Below are 21,287 nucleotides of genomic sequence, written 5' to 3'. Positions count from 1 at the left end.
ACCACAAGGGACCACTCAAGATGACTACTAGAGCTGCGGCGCAAGTGCAGATCTTCCCTGGGAAGGGACTAGGGTTCATCAGCATGTCTCTCCGTTGAATCTCTGCTGCTTAATGGGTCCTAGCTAATGGTAGAATAGCCCTGGGCGCTTCGCTGCACAACGTCCTCACTCGAGTCAAGTCTCATCCCCAGACCTACCCCGCGATCGACCTTGCATACTCCTCGGCGGATCCCGTTCGCAAGCCGGTTGTTTTGCAGCTGCCGTCAAATGGACTGCGCCTCAGATTTGATGGACCTGACCAGCGGCTGCGTCTAATCGAAGTGCTGGACTTCTCCCGGGTGGATCTGGTCTACAAGAACCAGGATGTGCTCAAGGGGGCAAAGACCTCCGACCAACCGATTTCGAAGCAAGGTCCCAGCTTCCGCCATGTGTACAACCGCCTATTTGGCCCGTCATATCCCGGTGAATATGTGCCGCCGGCCGATCAATCGCCATATGGCACATATGTGCTATCGTACCCTGGTGTCGCGTTCTCGTTCCCTCTTCAACACTCGGCCTGGTCCGACCAGTGTGACTTTGTAGCGCTGCTCTCCTCTTCAGCAGCTTTACCAGCTACTTCTATGGCCATTTTTCAAGGGAGCTCCTGGCCCGAAGTTCGAGCCAGGCTGTTCACCCAGTCGCCTCAATATCCGCGCTCGTCCGCCTTGATTGGCAAGTCTCGCGAGTCACTCGCTGACGAGATCGAAAATTTCCGGGTTCTCGGTGCGGGGAAGCTAGAAGTTGTCCGACGCTCGAGTCCCCCGTTGTCCATTACATTGGGGGACACGAGTCCTCAGGATCTGATCGCTGATTTTGGGCCTCCGGACGCCATTCATCGTAAGAATGATCGGCGAATCTCAATTCACCGCGCCACCGGCAGTGGGGATCATTTGCACCTGAGTCCATCTCCGGGTAGAGGAATTGACATTCCTGATACCGACCACTCTTCCAATAATAGCGTGACTGATGATTCGGATGAGGAAATCTCTTCGAGCAACATTGGAGATCCAAGCTCGCTGCCCACAGAATGCTTTTTTAACTACTTCCACCATGGCTTCGACGCGTTTATCTCTCACCCAACCACGCCGGGGCCTGCATTTCCGGGCTCTGACGAACAGGATCCACCACCCCCACCTCCATCCTCACAGTTGACAGTAACTAAGATCATTTTACACGGCAACGTGCCCGGGTCATACCCGTTCAACCGGCATCGGCGAAGTCGCTGGACAATTCAGCTCGATGGCCCAGGCGGTTGTCTGTCCTCTGAAGCGTCCTATGACGAGATCTCGGAGCGATTGCGCGCTCTTTGGAAAGGCTCTTATGCCAGTTCTGCCGAGGAGCATGCTTTGCAACGCCCCATGGTGCTCAACCGGGGTTGGGGAGAGAGTCCCGAGAGCAGCGTAGAATTTCTAGGTGGTTGGGAAGAAGGCACTGCGAAGGGGCCTCGAGCTGGATCAGACGGCCAGGACGGCAGTCTCAGGAACACAGAGCTCTTTGGGTTCCCGGGGCTTCTCTTCGAAGTCCTGAAGAACGGCGCCGTTAGCTGCCTTACGGTTTATTGATTGTAATGGGTTCGGAGTTATTGACGTTGCGTGAACTTGATTTGAATGATGACCATGAAACCAGATACCAATTTACCTTTATTTATTGATTTGACTTGGCCATAGAAAGTATGAATTCTATACACCCACATGTTAACCTGACATCAGGCACGAACACTCATCGTTGCTTAGACTGGCAAGCATGAGAATCAATATACAGAGTCAGAGCGGCCCCATGTCGAGAAAGAATGAAACTATTTATGCCCGCAGCTGACGAGCTCGGACTGGGCCTCCATCCTGCCCTGATGGCTCCTCGGGGGCTGTGGTGCCCAGAGTACACGAGGTGCCCACCTTCAAATCGGCCAAGGTGCAGTAGAGCTTGCCATCACCATTCTCATAAGTGACCTGGGCCCCGCCATCCTTTTTGAGAGCAAGCACCTCTTGTCACCGCAAATCGATGCGCCCGCCTGCGTCCTCGGGCTACCGTTGGAGCCGACAAAGTCTGTGGCTAGTCAATTTGGGAAGTCTTGGGGCAAATTATCTGATAGACTCACTGGAGCAGTCATTGTCTTCGGGAGCACCGCCGACGGGTCCTGAATCGCCAGTGCAGTCGGGGGCGCCGTCGGCTCTGAGGACACACTTGCCATCCGAATTCGTGCCGACTGTGATGGTTGAGCCAAGGGCAAGACCGGCGAAGAGGCCTGTAAGAAGCGGAGATTGGAAATGCATTGTGGTGGTCCAAGAAGGAAAATAGAGTCCGGATGGCTACTTTGAGAGAAGAGCAAGGCTCGGAATTTATACGTTTATACTGGGCCTTGGACCCCATCGTTGAGTTGGGACGATTTTGTCTACCGTTGCAATCAGCTGTACAATATCCACTTGGTGTCCTAGAAACGAGCCGAATGAATTCGCCTGGCGAGCTCTAAATAGGAAGTGGGGCGTGCTCATGGATTTTCATTCAAAATAAATAAATAATAAAATAAAATAAAATATTCTATAGGTATTAGTAGTTACTCCTACATATATAGGCCTAAAAAACCCCACCTGGCCTGCACTGTCTAATGAGCTATCACCAAGCCAAAGCCGAAGCTGTCTCTCCCGACGCGAGTGTACGAGGCTCCAAGCCTTTTTTTTTTTTTTTTTTTTGTTTTAGCCCCACGAAAACAACAGATCTTATAAACAGGACCCACCAAAAATTCAACAAGAAACCATCTCCAAGGCTACGTATTATGGAATTATACAAGCCGCTGATCCTCGCTTCGCTCAGGCAGCAGAAACTATAAATTAGATGTAAAGCCTTATGAACGAAATATTATCCAGATAGCTATTTAACTAATACTTCTCTCTCTATCTTTTCCTTTTTTTTCTAGTTATAAATTCCTATTCCGCCCTTTTCGCTCTACATTGATCCTGATTAGCTGGACCAAGGTCAACGCTAAGAAACTGCAATTAGGGAATTGTTTCCCTGCAGTCACATATTCTTGTATTTTAAAGTATAAATCCTGGCTCTGCCTAATCTATGGTATAGAATACATGCAGCCATTTGCATTATACCGTGTATTATTTCAAGTTGATCGCATGACTTCTGTGTAATTTGTCAATTATATATATTACGATTTAGTTCAGAGAAAAAAAAAATAATATATATATATATATATACCTTACCCATGATATTTCGGCAAGAATTTCAAACAGTTATTACCTTCTTAAATAAACCCTAGTCATCCATTTACAAGTCTAGAACTTAGGGCTTGGATGTAGTGTTTTGTGGCTCGTGGTGAGCTGGATTCAAATTGGCTGCCTGGACTTGCAGGCCACCATACCCGTTAATTAACCTAACTAGCACCGCGCAACTTTCCCATCCCCGATCTTCAACCCCCAGCAACTCAAGGAATCGGCGGGAGGATGCCAGAATTGGCGAGGTCGCTCCCCCGGTCCTGGTCGTCGACACTCAAGCTCCCCAAATCTACCTTTCCCCCGCGGGTGTCGCCGGCCGACCAGACGAAATACCTGCAACGATGCACCGACGATCTCTACGCCTGGCAACGCCGCGAAAGGCCCGCGCAGCAACCATTTGTCTTGCATGATGGTCCACCATACGCGAACGGAGAATTGCACATCGGGCACGCGCTCAATAAGATCTTGAAGGATATCATCAGCCGAATCCAATTGGGACAGGGCAGGCGAGTACGTTATGTTCCCGGATGGGATTGCCATGGCTTGCCCATCGAGCTCAAGGCACTTCAAAATCTCCGAGAGATAGGTGTCAACGATGGTCCAGTCAGTGCAGCTGTGATCCGCAAGTCTGCACGGCAGCTGGCGGCGCAGACGGTGACGGAGCAGATGAAGGGATTTCGGGGCTTCGCAGTCATGGCAGATTGGGAAAATCACTGGAAGACAATGGACAAGGATTTTGAGATGAGGCAACTGGGAATTTTTCGGGAAATGGTTGATCGGGGTCTCATCTACCGCAAGTTTAAGCCAGTCTACTGGTCGCCGTCGACCAGCACGGCACTTGCTGAGGCCGAACTGGAATACAAGGACGATCATATCTCCACGGCGGCTTTGGTCATGTTTCCTCTCGTGGATATTCCAGCGCATTTGACCAAAGACCCTCTTCTTAAGGTGAAGGATGTGAGCGTCGTGATCTGGACCACAACCCCATGGACGCTGCCTGCCAATGCTGCGATCGCCGTTAACGAGTCTTTGGAGTACACCATTGTCCAGTCAGAGAAACATGGTCATCTTCTTGTGGCTCAGTCTCGCTTCGAGTACCTGCAGAGCATGTTGAAAGAAGAGTTGTCTATCATCATCCCATCCATTCTGGGATCTGAGCTGGCAGAGAAAATCACATACCGGCCTTTATTCAAGGGACCGGAAGCCCCAGCACAGCCTATCATCGCCGCAGAATTTGTTACGGCTGACTCCGGATCTGGCCTGGTCCATTGTGCACCTGGTCATGGCATGGATGACTACGAGGCTTGCCGTGCTCGTGGGATTCCCGTGTTTGCCCCCGTCAACGACGAGGGCAGGTTCACAGAGAAGGCAATGCCGCACGACCCCACGAGACTTACTGGGAAGCCGGTACTGGGCGAAGGCAACGATGCTGTTTTGGAATACGCGCAATCCCGTGGCCAATTACTCGCTCAGCATCGATACGAACACAAGTACCCCTACGACTGGCGATCGAAACTTCCAATAATTATCCGGGCAACGGAGCAGTGGTTTGCCGATGTTGCCGACATCCGCAACAATGCGCTCCGAGCATTGGAGGATGTTCGATTCGTTCCTGAAACCGGCAAGCAACGCCTGGAAAACTTCGTGAAGAATAGAAGTGAATGGTGCATCTCCCGGCAACGCGCATGGGGAGTCCCGATACCTGCCCTCTACCACCGGACCACTGGTGACGCGGTTCTTACAAAGGATAGTGTTTCACACATCATGGCGACTATTGAGGACCGCGGGATCGATGCCTGGTGGACCGATAGTGTGGACGACCCTGCATGGGTTCCGCCGTCGCTGCGGGATGAGCCCGGGACTGGGTACCGACGCGGGACTGATACCATGGACGTTTGGTTTGATAGCGGAACCAGTTGGACGGAGATCGATGTTCCCGCGCACGAGCGAAGCCATCCGGCAGATGTGTACCTCGAGGGCACCGACCAACATCGCGGCTGGTTCCAATCGGGGCTCCTCACCTACATTGCGCATCAACTGGCCTCGAGCTCTACTGCGACGCCTCGTGCCCCCTTCAAGCATCTCATCACGCATGGATTTACCCTCGACGAGGATGGCCGCAAAATGAGCAAGTCGGTTGGCAATGTTGTCCATCCTCAGTCTATCATGGACGGAACACTTCTGCCTCCCCTCAAACCCCGGAAAGGCAAGGGGAAGAAGCAAGCCGAAAACCAAGGTCTGCTGTACGATGCTCTCGGTCCCGATGCCCTGCGCATGTGGGCGGCGAGCAGCGACTACACCCGGGACGTGGTGATTGGGAAGCAGGTACTCCAAACGGTCAACACCAGCCTCCACAAATTCCGAGTCACGTTCAAGCTGCTGCTGGGAGCGCTAGCCGATTTCCCCCGGATCGCTTGGTGCCACACGACCAGTTGCAGCAAGTGGATCGCATTGCTCTCAAGCAACTCTCGGATATGGTTTTGACGTCGCAGAAGGCATACAGCAACTTTGAATTCTATCGGGCTGTGAACACTATGAACCGGTGGGCTAATCTCGAGTTTTCGGCCTTTTATATGGAAGCTATTAAGGATCGCCTCTACACACTGGGCGAGGATAGCACAAGCCGACGGGCAGCACAGACAACGTTGTTCCACATCTACCGCCATCTTCAAGAGGTGCTTGCCCCCATCACCCCACTGCTTGTGGAGGAGACGTGGGAACATACCTCGGATGTGATCCGTGCACAGTGGGAGCACCCCTTGCGACGCGTCGTCTCTACACCCGCGTCGGAGTGGCAGGACCCGACGTTAGAGACCAGCTACCAAGACATCATGGCTGTCCATTCAGTCATCAAGAATTTGCAGGAACAGGCGCGCGGCAAGAAACAGCTTGGGTCATCCCTGCAATCTTTTGTTTATCTGGCCCTCCCTAGCGACACCGTTTTCCACCAGTACCTTTCCGAGCTGCCCGACCTGTTCGTTGTATCCTCCATCCACCTGGGCCAACTAGGTGAACCTGTCCCCACAGATATCAGTCAGGCTGAATGGCAGTACGAGGAGGCGATTGAGCTCCTGGATGGGCGTCAAGGCAAGGTGTACGTGTACGCGCCCGCCGATGGAAAATGTCCGCGGTGCTGGCGGTATGCGGTCTCGGAGCCGGCGGAGAATGCGATCTGCGAGCGGTGTGACACGGTGGTGAGCGAGCTGGAGGCAACTGCTTGAAGCACCTGTAACTATACCCGACTATATTGTACTATACTTGAGATTCTCTACCCTGTGCTACTCTTCCCCTGCCGATCTTCTGCAACCTGGACGATCACCGTGACTGCTATTGGGCCCTGGGTGATTTCTATTGTATTTTTTGTGTAATCTATGTGTAATCATATCGATCCAGCGGATGGCATTCAAGATTCCCTGTTTTTTTTCCCCGTGTTTGTTCGATGACGACAACGTCCAGCCGCCACTGATATATGCAATCGTCATCCCAAATCTCTCCTTCTTCCTCTCCTTCTACCTCTCCTTCTTCCTCACTTTCCCAACAACTTCACTTATTGTTGCATCTACGCCATGATTGACCCTCGGTTTATCGACTTGCCGACTCCCACGTCTTGGCCCACGACCTCCTCGGTAGGACCCGTCCCCACGGTGATCCCGGGGGCTCCGGTCTTCCAGGAGCTCCATGGCGTGGGCAAGCGAACTCTCTGGTGGGATCAGAACAAACAACCAAGAGAGAATGAGACTGATTCGAACTAGGGTGGTCACGGTCCTGATGGGACTTTCGTCGCTGGTCTTCTACATTCTAGGGTCGCGATCGCCACTGGTAAATTGCATACATACCCGATCGTCCTGGAGGTAAAATAACGCTAACTCTCATACCCCCCAACAGCCTAAGCGGGTCTTCCACACGCTGACATCGCTGATCACGACGATCTCGTTCGTGGTGTACCTCGCCCTCGCCACGGGCCAGGGCATTGCCTGGAAACACGCTCACATCGACCAGCCGCACCGCCATGTCCCGGACACCGCGCAGGAATACTTCCGCCAGGTGCTGTGGCTGCGCTACGTCAACTGGGCGCTGACCACGCCACTGCTCCTAGTTAACTTGTCGCTGCTGTCCGGGCTGCCGGGCGCCAACCTGGTCATCGCCATCGCGGCCGATCTGGTCATGCTGGCGGCGGGGGTCCTCGGCTCGTTCGCGGGCCAGACTCCGCAGCGCTGGGTCTGGCTGGTTATCAGCTGTATCTCGTACCTGACTATCATCCACCACGCGGGCTTCCATGCGCAGCGTGCTGCGGGCAACAAAGATGCCCAGACGCGTCGGTTCTACTCGTCTCTGTCGGGGTCGGCGCTGGTGGTCCTGGCATTGTTCCCAATGTAAGTTGGCTTTCGGAGTGGATTGCATGAACAAAGAAAAAGAAATAAAATTTCTGATCATATATATGCTAGTTCCCTTGCGGCCGGAGCCCTTTCGCTCAAGCTCAGCATTGACGTCGAGACGGTTCTCTTTGCCGTTATGGATATCTTTATGCAGGGCCTCGTGGGGTACTGGCTCCTGCTGGCCCATGATAGCTCGCCGGGGATGTAAGTATCTCATTTTCTAGAGGTGTCATTTAATGCGATTGCTCACTCGCCGTACAGCACCCTCTACATCGATGGCTTCTGGTCCCAGGGCGTCGGTAACGAGGGCGCCATCCGCATCACGGACGAAGAGGGCGCGTAAAATTGAAACCGTTATGTGCTCGGACCACACCATATCGAGAAGGAATTTTAGGATGTAATGATGTATCTGGACCTGATGAGCTGGACGAAGTATCTGCCCTTGGCCACTCGAACTTGAAGCTGGAAAGTCAGGCTTCCGCTTCATGAAATCACTCTTTATATGTACACGACGTTAATTTCCTCATTCCCCGCTCAATCAAAATGATCTTTGTTTTCGGTGCAATATAGGGACCTGTGAAGTATTAGAAATGGTTAGTGTAACCTCTCCTCTCCATCACCTTGACATAAAACACTCGACCTCTCTTCTCTCTTTAACTAATATATCTTGCACTCATCGCCGCCTCTTTTCCTTCCCTCCATATCCACATCCACATCCTACAAATTGCAAGCGTATCCTTGACGCCGCAGGAATTTGCGTGAGTTCATTCCCCTGGTGTGGCTTCATCTGGGCTATACAGGTATTACTTACCTAACCTTCCATTATCATAATCTCAATTCTATCCGAGGGTCCATATTGCGAGTTTTGATATGGTTGAAGACAATATTGATAGTCATGTATCTTCTCTAGACTGGTGTCTTCTTCCTGCTTATATCATTTTTTTTTCAGGCGTCCTAAAGGAGTCTTATCTGGTCTTAGTATTTAGCACTGATCATTGCACCCGATTTGGTAGAGATCTGCATATCTCTCTGAGCGGGTGGGAGCCTTGCGTGGAACTATATAGAAGTTTCCCAGAGCTTCTATTGAGTTCTCTCCAGCACTTATTTGGGTAGATAAATTGATCGAGAGTGGACACACCAGTCCTCTTCATTTCTGTGGTCCCATCCATACTCCAATCTCTCATATACTCTAGACTATGCCAGACCACTCTATGATCTCTGGTAGTTGTCTCTGCCACCAGGTTCGATACGAACTCTCTGGAGATCCCCAAATAAGACTGCTCTGTCACTGCGAAAATTGTCGCAAGGTCACAGGATCCAGCTTCATGGCGAATGCCGTCTACCAGGTGAATGTACGTGCTTTTCCTATCCAAATTCTACAAACTCTCTATTTCTTTTAGCCTCAAAGCTAACCCATTCCCAGCAACTTCGGATTGTCTCGGGAGAAGAAATATTAAAGGTCTACAAAGACAGCAATAACGCGACGGGAAACGTTCTGTCTCGGTCATTTTGTTCCAACTGCAGCTCGCCATTATTCATCACCAACTCGCTGAACAAGGATATGCTGACCGTAACTTCGGGCACGATGGATCTTGGGCCTTCGAAAAGTGACTGGGCGCCTGAGGTTGAAGTCTTTTGCAAGGGCCGAAGAGAGTGGATTCCTCCTGTGGAGGGGACGACCAGTTGCAATGAGGTGGAATTGTTCAAATAGTTGATATTCCTGATGGGAGAGAGTATATAGTCCTGCCTCTTTGGCCCTGTATACACAGCCCACCAGCCTATTGCCATGTCTATTCAGCCCCTAGCCGTACTACTGTAATCACAAGAGGATGACTCACAATTCTGGCAGAGTGTAGGATACTGTTGATCATATACTCTATTGTATCTTTCAACACAGCGTACGCTATATTTAACCATAAATAGCATAGCAAATAGCCAGATACCGACCGAAGACAGAATTGGCATATTCTGTGGCTAAGCGGAGTATATGATTGAGGGCGACGAAGCCAGACCGATATACTTCGTAGCAAGGAGATCCATGGATTGCACGCCGATATCCTTTAGGCCAAACCCTCACCCACTTTCCCCAACACAGCCCTGAAGGACAACCAAGATGTCCTGTTCAGGGAAAGTACAGATGAGCACTGGTCATTTCGCAAGAAAATTGTCCAGCTCTTCCTGGATGTGTCTTCCTCTTCAAAACGAGAAAAGAAAACCTCACTTTCAAAACACTTTCCCCATAAACCAAAACACCAAAACCCCAGGCAATATTTCAAGATGGTAGTTAAAATGGACATGCAACCGACAGACTGGATGAAACACAAGTTTGAGAGTATGCGGACTCTAATGCGCTGGTCAACAAGCACAAAGGATGATCTCATCTTCACTCCAGTGCTGGACCTCGACCTCCTTGACCCAATAAGCTGGTGCAGCAATCTCGAAGAATCAGACTGCGAGTGCTTCGCCAAGGCTCTCAATGTATTGCCAGCAGGACGATGGCAACAAAGAAGAAGCCCACTATTTCCCAAGAGGCGCGAAGAGATACCCAGTAGCCTCCGTGAGTGTACTGACCTTTCTTCACTCTGATATCTGCACTCCAAAGAAAAAGAAAATCGAGGCACTAACAAAACTTTTCATCGCATATAGAGCTACTGCTGAGCGAATGCGAGGATATACGCAACCAGACCCGCAACCTCAGCCAGGCCCAGTCCCAACTAGAAGTCCTCCTGGTGCTGTTGCTCGTAGCCAAAAAGAGAGCCGAAAGTGCTCGCTCCGACTCCAGCCCCAGCCCAGCTGAGCGTCTTCATTGGAGTCTCGAGAACCAGGTGACCATGCCATACCTGAAAGACGAAACCTACTGCATGGCAGAGGGGCAGGTCGACTACGTGCTGTGGTACGGCGCCTGGGAGGAACTCGAAACGAATCTGGTGGTGAGCTGGACTGGCGGGGACATCGATGAGCCTCCGTTTTGGAATCTCGTGGGGAATATGGGTAAGTCTTACCAGGAATTCTTTGACGATACTTGTCAGAGCTCTCTTGAGATATTCCTCTGGAAATGAGCTAACATGCCTCTCACCCTCTCAGCCAAGATCCACTGGGCACGCCGCGAGACAGGCCGACAACCGTGCATCATCTACGGGATTATGACCGACGGCGCGAAATGGACATTTGTGTATATCAACCCAAAAGGCCGGGTAAGTCTGTCTCCGCTGGTTCCACCTCAGGAGGAAATGGGTACTAATCGGACGCTTTTTTTTTTTAGTATACCACCCGCGTAATGCACTGGGCGAATGACCAGGGCAAGGTCATTACGAAGATCAACCATATCCTGGACGAGGCGTCTACTCTGGCAGCGACAGCCTCCAATTGTAAATCGCCCTTGCAGATGTCTGTGGGCCAGAGCTCTGGCTGTGCTATTTTGGATGTGCTTCGATCGTCTGGCGATTCAGAGGAAGAGAGAGACCCAGAGAATCGGCCCGATACCGAGAAGAGGGATGAGGGTAGCTGGGAAGTGTAGATAACCAAGCCCGATTCGAGGCTAAAAATGGATTGCTTCTTTTCGACTAAAATGTATTAGTTCAAGGAGTTCTCTCTTCCATGGATTCCATGCGTGGATTATTTGCATCACCAGCAAGAGCCAGCGTTCCCCAGTTTCGCACTCCTGGTATCTTCATGAACGACACTTTTCCACTTCACCCAGTGTAACCTCTTCCACTTTCTTCCCGCCCTTCAGTCCAACCACCTTCAGATCTTTCCACAGATTGAGCGAAAGAATCCCAGTCGGTACGGCCTCCAGATCAATAGCTTTGGGGTGGCGAACCGTCACTTGACGCATACTGTGAGCCAGCCAGAACCCTGCATCGATACAGTGGCCCTTGAAATGGATGCTGCGCAGTTTGTGGGGGTCAAACCAGTGCAAGAATGGATCGGCGTCTACCACAAACCCGGTTAGGACCAGGGTCTTAATCCCAAGGCGCTTTGGGGTACGGCCCATAGCCAGCGCGCGGATCTTGGCCTTTTCAATGCTGTGCTTGTCGAGGTATTCGCCACAGCCAATGTCTGGGTGTAGGATGCCATTGCCACGATAGCCACTACAACACCCCAATGGACTGTGTGAGAACTATAACAAAGGTTGAAAGCTCAATGCATAAAATGATCACTTACTAGTAAACCGGTTCAGCAGAGAACTGGTCACCCATCTTCCACGAGTCTTGGATAAGTTTCCATTGGGCTGTGTATTTCGGGCTGAGGAGCTCCGGCTCAAGCGTCATTCCCAGTTCGAGCTTGTCAAGATTTGCATTCAGCCACGCTGCTTGCCAGATATACATCTGGTACGATTGCATCATGCCAGTGATCTTGAGTGAGCGTAGACCACGAAATTGGCATAGTGGCTGGAGTTCCATGATATCGAGTATGTTCCCTTCTTCCTGGTCGTTCTGGGTCGGGCGGAAGAGATCAAACCCCAATGCTGCCGTGGTACGGGACATACCTGACCATGACTCTCCACCATGGAAGCCGACGTGTGACTTTGATGGCATGGTAGGATCGCTGCCAGCAGGGGAATGAATTGGGAGGGAGGAGTCTCCTCGACCGTTTCAACGGTTGTATCTTTCACGTCACTGAAGGCCTTGAATGCCGAGTGAAGAGGGAATTTAGAACTGGGAAGCGCAGGAGGCTTTTTCGAGGGCGAGGAAGCACGGTTCCGGAAATCGCGAATGCGCGACGAAGCAATATTCAACGACGCATGCCGCCGCAGGCTCTGGGGTTTGCGGATTTCACTGAGGCTGAGACGGCGGCGTTTCTTGGGCACTTCCTCAGTGAGGCGTGGGCCTTGCTCGACAGCCAGGTTGAAGGGGAACTGCGTGTGGAGGTTGGGGTTCAAGGCTGTAAGGTGGTGAGCGAGACAGTAAGCCAGAATGTATAGAGCAGGCAACGCAGAGTAGAGACAAGAAGAACAATGAGACAACACAAAAAGATCCATCTTACCAGCGCCAAGTTTCTTGTTGAGATCATCCTCGTAGTTTGTCGCGTCTTTCCAGAAGTCGAATCCCATGAGGGTAGCTCTCCAGTGTTCTGGATACTCCTCCATGGTGAGGCTGTAGGATGTGTTGGTTTGAGGTGGAAGGGGTTAAAGACCAAGGATCAGAGGAGAAAGAGAGGATGCCGCATGAGACGAGAAGCGGAGGAACCCGAGTCCACAGAGTCCAACAATTTTGAGGCAGGCGACATCCACGCATCGGGGCAAGGCGATCTCGATCCGTGCATGAGGTCCTTCCCCGACTCGGCTTGTATACACATTTTGTTGCCCGAGAGAACCACCCGCTGACTAGGTGCCTCACACACTTCTAAGATTACCTTCGATGATCTGAACGTGTCAGTCACATCCGAATTGCAATCCTGACGGCTGACGTCGACTTGCGCGGATGTTATGGTGGGGCGGAGCTTAATGTACGGAATTCAAATCTGAGGCCACTGGGATGAGGCAGAGAAAATCTTCAATGACCAATTCATACCTGGAGAGGACCATCTTCGCTATTGTTTCCCCTCGTGATAGATACATGGATCTTGGAGATCTCTCGTACGGTAGTTGTCCAGATTGGAAAGGGTGAACTGGGCTTGGAAACCCGTTGGAATTTTTTAAAATCATGCGAACGTGACTATCCCATAAACCTAATACTTCTTGCCCTGGCGCAGCACGTCGCCAAACTCCTCCAGAGGGCTCCGGATGAGCTTGGTTTCCTTCCAGAGGTTGGGGGTGAGGAAGCCGTAGGTGTTGACAACAGCGACAAAGGTGGCCTTGAGGGTGTTCTCGAGGGTTTTGGTAGAGCCGGACGACGAGGTGTAGGCATCCTGGACACCGGCAAGCTGGAGGAGACGCTTGACGGCGGGCGAGGCAACAAGGCCGGTACCACGGGGAGCGGGGATGAGCTGAACTCGATATTAGCAGGCCGTACATTGGTGCATGAGAGAAAGGTGCGCAACATACACGGACAGAAACGGAACCACACTTGCCGCTCTGCTTGACGGGCAGCGAGTGGGGCTCACCAAGGTTGGTACCCCAGTAACCTCTCCGGACGGGCAGGACGGCGAGCTTGGCAATGGTGATGGCGGCACGGATGGCGGTCGCGACTTCCTTGGAGGTCTTGATTCCGAGACCGATGTGGCCCTCGGAGTCACCAATGATGACGATGGCCTTGAAACGGGTGCGCTGACCGGCACGGGTCTGCTTCTGGACGGGTTTGATCTGTACAAGGGAGATTTGGTCAGCTTCCTTTTGTCTTCCAATTCATGCAATTGCACCATCATCCGAGTATTTCCAGGCGTCCTTCCTTCTCGATTCCTCCGAGTCGGTGTGTCGTACCTTCATGACCTCGTCCTTCAGCTTAGGCAGGAAGAAGTCCACGATCTGGAACTCCTTGATGGGGAGGGAGTGCAGGTAGATCTGCTCCATGCTGGTGATCTTGCCGGCCTTGACGAGACGGCCGAGCTTGGTGACGGGCTGCCACTCCTTCTCCTCCTTCGCACCACCACGGCGGCCACGGCGACCACGGCCACGGCCACGGTCACCACCACGGTCGCCGCGCGAACCGAAACCTCCACGTCCACGGGGAGCAGCGTCAGCCATGTTGGATATCTCTTAGGGTGAGATTGGGCGACGAGGGCGAAGTTGTCGTTGTTGGGGGGGGATCGGGAGGTCTTCGCGGTGTCCACCGAAATTTGCGCGGGTGGGCTAAGCGAGTGTGAATACCCTATGCCCTAAGTGCTGGATCTGGAAGGTGGCACGTGCCCTTAAGCTTCCTAACAAGTCAGGTGACTGCTCCACCATATCGCGGATCCTGGCTTTTACCCCGGAGGGACACAACAAAGAGTGATAGAGCAAATAAAATAAAATAAATTAAAAATGAGAATGACACCTCAGATATATCGACCACTTGACCAGTAGTCCTCGTCAATCTTGAAAAAAAAAACATCTCAGTATTCTATTATGTACCTCCGGGGCACTACGTAATGACCGATCCCCTGTTTGGCAATCCCGCCTGGAGCGGCTGCGGTGCCTGTCTGGGCGATCCTTCAAGCGCAACTCGACTCCGCAATTTAAAGACAAGGAACTCCCCCCGGTTGTCTTCATTATCCCCCCCCCTTTTTTCATTCTCTTCTCTGATCTTCAATTGACACCATGTTGCGCTGGTGAGTCATCCCGAGTCCTAGGTAGAATTCCCAAATCAAGCCCCAACCGCTGATCATCTCTAGGTATCAAACTAAGCTGGCGAGAAAGCCCATCCTGACCGCCAGCATTACCAGTGGGGTAAGATCCTCTTCCAGTCTTTTCAATCGACTTGGCTCATTCCCATTTCCACAGGTACTGTTTGGCAGTGGCGATGTCCTCGCCCAGCAGGCTGTTGATAGAAGAGGTCTCGAGAAGCATGACTTTGCCCGCACCGGGCGCATGGTTCTCTATGGTGGAGGTAAGCTCCTCCATTGGAAGACAACAGTGGAAAAGTCCAGGGATTGCCCCTAATCTGTCTCCTGCTAGCCTTCTTCGGTCCGGTGGCCACCACTTGGTTCGGCATCCTTCAGCGTCACGTCGTCCTGAAAAGCACCAAGACCACCACTTTGGCCCGTGTGGCTGCTGATCAGATGGTCTTTGCACCATTGCAGCTGACCTGCTTCCTGTCCTCGATGGCCATCATGGAAGGGAGTGACCCGATGGAGAAGTGGCGTAGTACCTTTGAGCCCAGCTACAAGGCCAACCTGATAGTCTGGCCGTTTGTGCAAGGGGCCAACTTTTCTTTTGTGCCACCAGAGCTCCGTGTGCTAGTAGTGAATGTGGTCAGCTTAGGTGAGTGATCAAGTGACTTGATAGCTGTCGAGATTGTTGCTAACCCTGTCAGGCTGGAACTGTTTCCTGAGCATGATGAACAGTGGCGAGGAATGAAAAAGAGAAGGGAAAGAGGCACGACAGAAAGATATAGAGAATGTGTGTTTGGAGATACCCTTTTTCTAAGCTGGTCTTGATCACCTTGGTTATGATCTTCACATTTGCGCATTATACAGGTTTACACGGTCGCTGTGCTAGGGATTTGGGTTGATTGAGTTGGTACAAGTTGTGACGATTTCAGAGATTTGCATAGAAACTAGATTCCTAGAATTCAATAGATCAGTTGGAGAGCAGAAAACAAGTCGAATAATTCAACTATTCACAGGCGGTCATTAGGGCTGCCAACGGAGCGACCCAAAGAGGCAAAGGCAGGATTTTGTGGCTCGATCGTCAAAACTTCACTTCCGCGGGTCCTTTTCTCTTTGTCGCCCACTTCCCCCTCCACCTCTCTGACTCTGCCTGGAGCAGACTTCTTGTGCAGACTTGAACCAGGTCTTGACTTTGATCGCGCGTTCTTCGTGTCAATTCGTTAATCTGAATTGCACTTGCCCGCGAAAATCTCCTCCCTCCCCCTCCGCCTCCGACTCCGACATCTTCGACTTAGTTTCAACCCACGTCACTTTCCTCTCTCTTCTTCCCATATTCTTCGTCATGGCTGCTGTCGCAGAAAATGGCCACCCCCCGGTGTCCAACGAGAACAGTGCCCCTGCGGTCGCCACCCAGGCGCAGTCCGATGAGCTAGTCACCGTCTTCCACAACCCCGAGAACTTCAATGTCAAACACCCCCTGATGCATGAGTGGACTCTGTGGTTCACGAAGCCCCCCAGTGGCAAGGTCTGTGCCCCTTGGTTTGACCGGCGCCATCCTCAGTGCTGACCGAGGGACCTACAGGGCGACAACTGGAATGATCTGCTGAAGGAAGTGGTCACGTTCAGCTCCGTCGAGGAATTCTGGGGCATCTATGTAGGTGCATGATTGCGTTGATTCCCCTATCAACACTAACTGTCGGTCATCTAGAACAACATCACACCGACCTCCGAACTGGGCCTCAAAGCCGACTACCACCTCTTCAAGAAGGGTGTACGACCGGAGTGGGAGGACCCGCAGAACAAGCACGGTGGCAAATGGTCGTACCAATTCAAGGACAAGCGATCGGTTCCCATCGACGAGCTGTGGCTGCATGCACAACTGTCGGCGATCGGCGAGACCCTCGAAGGCGACGCCGACAGCGAGGTCATGGGAGTGGTTGTGAACGTGCGCAAGGGCTTCTACCGAGTTGGTCTATGGACGCGCACCGTGGGCAAGAGCATCCCCGGCGACAAGAGCCCTCGCACGCCGGCGCAGGGCAAGGATGTGCTGGAGGCGATTGGTCGGCGGTTCAAGGAGGTGCTGCGGCTCAAGGATGTCGATGTGGTGGAATTCTCAGGACACACTGATAGTGCGCACAGCGGCAGCACGCGCGCCAAGGCCAAGTACACTGTCTAAACATCGCAGCTCGCATTCGATATCGGGGAAACAAAATGGATGATTCTGCACGAGAGACGGACTCGGTTTTATATGCGGTTCTGCGGGAAAGATTGGAGAACGAGAAAGGATTCAGGGGGAAACAGATTCCCAGTCTCTTTTTAGCCTGACTGCAATTTCTTGCAGTAACGACTTGATTGCTTGCACCATTTGTATCTTACTCTCTCCCAAACGCATTCTACGAGGCATATGCCATGCGCGACGTGGTGTCGGGTCTTGTTGGTGTGATGGTATTTTCTTGAAATGATGTTCAATACAGATTTGGAGTGATCGACTCTCTATGTGCACGGCTGGGGAATTGCCAGCGAGGATTGGTGAGTTGGTGATGGAGTAGACATGGTCCATGCCAGCCTTTCTCGTAGGCTGATTTGAGATATCGTGATGGACTTTATATACATGAGATGATTAAATAGTTTTGTATTAGAGAAAGGTATCAACAGAAAAGGCTGACTTAAATAGAGTATCTCATAGATAAGACCACAGGATTATAGAACTGCGGCTCGCTAACATACCTTTTCCTACCCGTCTCTTCATCTGAGTCACATCCCAACCTCACCTCGGTCCACCTTTTCTCAACAGCGATCAATTCATGGAATGGATGGACAGCCAGTGATGCAAGGAAAAGAGCATCCAGCACAAAATAACACATCCAATATGACCCAGCCAGAAGCAGAAGAGTTCGTTACGATCAAGACGTCTCTGCCAACCCTCCCGCTTCCGGCAAATACAATGCGGCCTATCTTGACAACAGACCGGCTCCTTATACGGCCACTAGCATCCAGCGATCTAGAAGCACTGCACACACTCCGAACACAACCAGAAGTCATGAAATGGACAACAGCCGGACGAATCGACCATGATCTCAAGGAAACCCACGCCAAACTAGATCTCTTCCTACCACCAAACGATACCCGCACAGCCAACTGCGCCATCTGCCTCAAGGGCTCGGGCGAGTTCATCGGCATAGGCGGCTGCCACCTCTACCCCGGCTGTCATGGCTGGCCCGAGATCGGGTATATGCTCCAGCAAGAGGTCTGGGGCCGGGGTCTCGCGACTGAATTCTTGAGTGTCTGGCTACCGTTTTGGGGACGGCTGTCGAGGTCTGAGCGTGAGATGAGGGTTCGGCGAGATATGCTGGCTGTCAGCGAGAAGGGAGATGCTAATGTGGTGCCGGTGGTGCGGGAGCGTCTGGTTGCTATTACCGAGGCGAGCAACCTCGCTAGCCAGAAGGTCCTGCTGAAAGCTGGGTTTGAGTCTTTCTGTGGATTTGCCGAGGTGGATGCTACTGCTCCAGGTGGGACGGTGCAGTTGGTGGCCTTTTGCTATTTCGTGTGAAATCACGGAAGTGCCGTATTTGGCTGATATACCATGTATTTGTCGAGCGATGGAGAATAAGAAATTTTTCATTCTTCTGTTTTGATTGCCTAATAATGTCCTGCAGGATATCTTATACGATGTATCTCCCGCAACACTCAATGCAATATGCCATGGATGATATAGACAACATACGTCCAGCATTTCTCTGCATGTCATTTCCAAGTGCCGCTCAACCTTTGCATCTACCACGCAAGCGCTATACAGAACGAAAAACCTGATAAACCCCAAATTGAATAAAACGCTTAGATACAACACGAGATATCAGAGCCAAACTGGCAAAAGTGGTCCTTTCCGCTGGAAAAGGAAAGACAGACAGAATTAGCAACTATTAACCAAATCGATAGTGAAATAAGAATAGTAGTAGTAAAATGGTTCTCTATATATGAACCATCCATAGATATACACTACGCGGCCAAAAGTCTGCCGATGGTCTATAATTTCGATTTACCCCACTATATTAAAATTTGAATAACTCCCCCAATATTAATTAATATAAATTCATACTCAATATACAAAGAAAATAGATTAATATCTAGTATACCAACTCTTCGCTACGCGTACAGTAGCCATTCTGCGAGGCACAGATCGAATTAAGCTATCAATGACGTTTTGATCAAGCAGTTCCTATACTTCGTATATAGCTTTTTTTAAAAAATTCCTAATCTAATTTAGACCTTCTATCTAGTTCGATAGGGTTAAGGTCAGGTGAATACGGAGGCCAGTCGATTACCCAAATCCTATAAATTTTGAATTACTCTTACGAGATTTCTGCTATATAAATCCTCGTATTATCTTGTTAAAACATCGAGCATAGTTCGTATACTAGTAAAAGACCTTCTTCGAGAGTATTGAGGTAGAAGTTCGGTTCGTAATATAACCTTGCCAGGGTACGTTTTTATCGCGATTTATAATTATTATTTTTGTTCGGCCACTAATCTAGCTTTTAGCCTAAATTATCTATAAAATAGCTTTGCTATAACTTATGAGATTCACAAGATCGCTTTAGTATACTTCGGAGGTAAATCGGAAGACAAATTAGATATTACAATTCGATATTCTTTAGACCGAATATTCGTTAGAAAAGATAATATTCTCCTAATTTAAAAATCGTTTCTATTCGCGATAAAAAACACGTCTTTTTTGTGTAACTAGGGTTAAGAATATATTTTTTTTACTCTTCTATTTTCGAAGCCTATATATCTTTAAAACGTGTCGTATCATTATTCGAGAGAGTAAATAAAGGGTATTAGCTCCGAGGGCTTTATAGCTTATTCGAGGGTTCCGACGAGCTATTCAATAAATAGATTAAATAGTCTACTCGTTTAATTTTAGGGGTCTACCACTTCGGGGGTTAGATTTAAGAGTATAGTATTGCTAAAAACGATCGCGAGTAGCGTAAATCGCGAGCGATTTTGGTGGGACTTATGCGATTTTCGAGAGCAAAAATAATCGCGGCGCGAGTAGATTCTGGTAATTCAGTATTTAGCCTACGATTTCCACTAATTTCTGTGCTAAAATATTGTATATTCGTTGTGGTAGAGAGAAAAGAAAAAAGGGGTTGGAATGTGGAGTTTACTAAATTGGGGTGGTATCGGCAGACTTTTGGACCCCGATATAATAAAACCTCTTAAACAAGATTAAAATTAAGTTGATAAGGGGCACCCAGCTGAGGGGGCCCCAAAAAATACTGAGCGGGCCCCAAAAATCGGTGGAATATTACGCCGACTTTTGGGGCCCCCCTTAGCTCGCTAAGTCGACTGGGCCCCAAAATATTTTATGCAAAAATTAAAATTCTTACTAATAATGCTTTCATTATCCACAGATCAACTCTATATAACCTTATATCTCTATATTTATGATATTTACAGTGATTTTTTATTGAATACATATAAAAAATCTGTGTTCCAAATTATATGCAAAACCTAGAAACGGTACAAACAAAGAAAATAAGGGGGGGTAAGCGAAAATATAAAACGAGGTCCGAATGACGGACTATGGAAGTACTGTGAAGATGACATAGTAAGGTGATAATAATATAAAGTTGAGAATTTTCTTTTTGTGTGTATAAAATAAGATTAGGTAATAAAAATATTTTGGGGCCCAGTCGACTTAGCGAGCTAAGGGGGCCCCAAAAGTCGGCGTAATATTCCACCGATTTTTGGGGCCCGCTCAGTATTTTTGGGGCCCCCTCAGCTGTAACCCGGTTGATAAGACTATAAAATCTATTTTCTTTTCTCTATTATACCTCCTGAAGCTGAATAAGCAAACAAGGGCTAGTAATTTGTCCACGGGCGGGTGGTGTTATATTTTTGGGGCATTTAGCATAGAAAGTCTTGGGACGGGCATGATAATGAATGAAGCTAGAGAAGACACAGTGATAGGACAGTATTGATTTGTTTTTCTCTGTGTCAGGGGATATAATAAAATCATCATTCTTCCAACTTTTGAGGTCCTCCCAAGACTATCCATGGACATAAATAGGGAGAATTGTCAGATTAGGAGAGAGCAGTGTCCTCGAGAGAGAAGGTGGAATTTAAGCTTTCGGGGAAAAGATAGTATTGATGCCTGGGGCATGAAAGATATGTAATCTATTACCAAGCATTGTGGAATATTGATAGTCCGACTGAGCGGAGTGCCCAAAAAATCAGGCTTGCTTTTACCGTATGCGGAAGTTGGTTTTTGTATGTAAGCCTCCCATCTCGAGATAATTTCTTTCCTTTTGCCAATTGGAAATCCATCCCGCATGCCTCGTTCTATGTCCTGAATAATTCCCCCAACCTCCAGAAACTTTTTTTTAATTTCTGGACCCACTGAAGCAATTGCTTTTACGAGAGAAGAATTACTCGCACCGAAAAACACAGCTGATTTAGGAAC

The 21,287-nt window shown here is 50.0% G+C and overlaps 11 protein-coding genes across 11 annotated transcripts; 8 read left to right on the top strand and 3 right to left on the bottom strand.

Annotated features, from left to right (window-relative positions):
* Window positions 1-20: 20 nt before the first annotated feature.
* Window positions 21-1,601, top strand: NUU61_005776 (UPF0183 domain protein; the record flags this gene model as incomplete). The annotated part of the gene is made up of 2 exons (XM_056656358.1): window positions 21-73; window positions 134-1,601. The coding sequence occupies 2 exons, from the start codon at window positions 21-23 to the stop codon at window positions 1,599-1,601; spliced, it is 1,521 nt and encodes a 506-aa protein (XP_056511971.1).
* Window positions 1,602-1,838: 237 nt separating this feature from the next.
* Window positions 1,839-2,309, bottom strand: NUU61_005775 (uncharacterized protein; the record flags this gene model as incomplete). Its single annotated transcript, XM_056656357.1, has 2 exons — window positions 1,839-2,020; window positions 2,135-2,309. The coding sequence occupies 2 exons, from the start codon at window positions 2,307-2,309 to the stop codon at window positions 1,839-1,841; spliced, it is 357 nt and encodes a 118-aa protein (XP_056511970.1).
* A 1,176-nt stretch (window positions 2,310-3,485) lies between these two features.
* NUU61_005774 (isoleucine--tRNA ligase ISM1) lies at window positions 3,486-6,478 on the top strand (the record flags this gene model as incomplete). Its single annotated transcript, XM_056656356.1, is given in 2 exon segments — window positions 3,486-5,594; window positions 5,606-6,478. 2 exon segments carry the CDS (start codon window positions 3,486-3,488, stop codon window positions 6,476-6,478), a joined length of 2,982 nt encoding a protein of 993 aa, XP_056511969.1.
* A 345-nt stretch (window positions 6,479-6,823) lies between these two features.
* On the top strand, window positions 6,824-7,976 carry NUU61_005773 (opsin family protein; the record flags this gene model as incomplete). Its single annotated transcript, XM_056656355.1, has 5 exons — window positions 6,824-6,960; window positions 7,010-7,076; window positions 7,143-7,630; window positions 7,703-7,837; window positions 7,895-7,976. 5 exons carry the CDS (start codon window positions 6,824-6,826, stop codon window positions 7,974-7,976), a joined length of 909 nt encoding a protein of 302 aa, XP_056511968.1.
* A 982-nt stretch (window positions 7,977-8,958) lies between these two features.
* Window positions 8,959-9,344, top strand: NUU61_005772 (GFA family protein; the record flags this gene model as incomplete). Its single annotated transcript, XM_056656354.1, has 2 exons — window positions 8,959-8,985; window positions 9,057-9,344. The coding sequence occupies 2 exons, from the start codon at window positions 8,959-8,961 to the stop codon at window positions 9,342-9,344; spliced, it is 315 nt and encodes a 104-aa protein (XP_056511967.1).
* Window positions 9,345-9,922: 578 nt separating this feature from the next.
* Window positions 9,923-11,150, top strand: NUU61_005771 (uncharacterized protein; the record flags this gene model as incomplete). The annotated part of the gene is made up of 4 exons (XM_056656353.1): window positions 9,923-10,190; window positions 10,280-10,624; window positions 10,718-10,827; window positions 10,896-11,150. The coding sequence occupies 4 exons, from the start codon at window positions 9,923-9,925 to the stop codon at window positions 11,148-11,150; spliced, it is 978 nt and encodes a 325-aa protein (XP_056511966.1).
* A 153-nt stretch (window positions 11,151-11,303) lies between these two features.
* On the bottom strand, window positions 11,304-11,976 carry NUU61_005770 (uncharacterized protein; the record flags this gene model as incomplete). Its single annotated transcript, XM_056656352.1, has 2 exons — window positions 11,304-11,724; window positions 11,822-11,976. 2 exons carry the CDS (start codon window positions 11,974-11,976, stop codon window positions 11,304-11,306), a joined length of 576 nt encoding a protein of 191 aa, XP_056511965.1.
* Window positions 11,977-13,303: 1,327 nt separating this feature from the next.
* Window positions 13,304-14,258, bottom strand: NUU61_005769 (40S ribosomal protein uS5; the record flags this gene model as incomplete). Its single annotated transcript, XM_056656351.1, has 3 exons — window positions 13,304-13,561; window positions 13,620-13,877; window positions 13,995-14,258. The coding sequence occupies 3 exons, from the start codon at window positions 14,256-14,258 to the stop codon at window positions 13,304-13,306; spliced, it is 780 nt and encodes a 259-aa protein (XP_056511964.1).
* A 552-nt stretch (window positions 14,259-14,810) lies between these two features.
* On the top strand, window positions 14,811-15,481 carry NUU61_005768 (Mpv17/PMP22 family protein; the record flags this gene model as incomplete). Its single annotated transcript, XM_056656350.1, has 3 exons — window positions 14,811-14,821; window positions 15,008-15,099; window positions 15,168-15,481. 3 exons carry the CDS (start codon window positions 14,811-14,813, stop codon window positions 15,479-15,481), a joined length of 417 nt encoding a protein of 138 aa, XP_056511963.1.
* A 682-nt stretch (window positions 15,482-16,163) lies between these two features.
* On the top strand, window positions 16,164-16,997 carry NUU61_005767 (uncharacterized protein; the record flags this gene model as incomplete). The annotated part of the gene is made up of 3 exons (XM_056656349.1): window positions 16,164-16,346; window positions 16,404-16,475; window positions 16,530-16,997. The coding sequence occupies 3 exons, from the start codon at window positions 16,164-16,166 to the stop codon at window positions 16,995-16,997; spliced, it is 723 nt and encodes a 240-aa protein (XP_056511962.1).
* Window positions 16,998-17,690: 693 nt separating this feature from the next.
* On the top strand, window positions 17,691-18,371 carry NUU61_005766 (GNAT family N-acetyltransferase; the record flags this gene model as incomplete). The annotated part of the gene is made up of 1 exon (XM_056656348.1): window positions 17,691-18,371. One exon carries the CDS (start codon window positions 17,691-17,693, stop codon window positions 18,369-18,371), a length of 681 nt encoding a protein of 226 aa, XP_056511961.1.
* Window positions 18,372-21,287: the final 2,916 nt, after the last annotated feature.

This window comes from Penicillium alfredii, assembly GCF_028826965.1.
Source record: "Penicillium alfredii strain IBT 34128 chromosome Unknown utg000007l_segment0_segment0, whole genome shotgun sequence".
Taxonomy (NCBI): domain Eukaryota; kingdom Fungi; phylum Ascomycota; class Eurotiomycetes; order Eurotiales; family Aspergillaceae; genus Penicillium; species Penicillium alfredii.
Note: the sequence above shows the minus strand (reverse complement) of the source record. Positions and strands in the feature narration are given on the sequence as shown.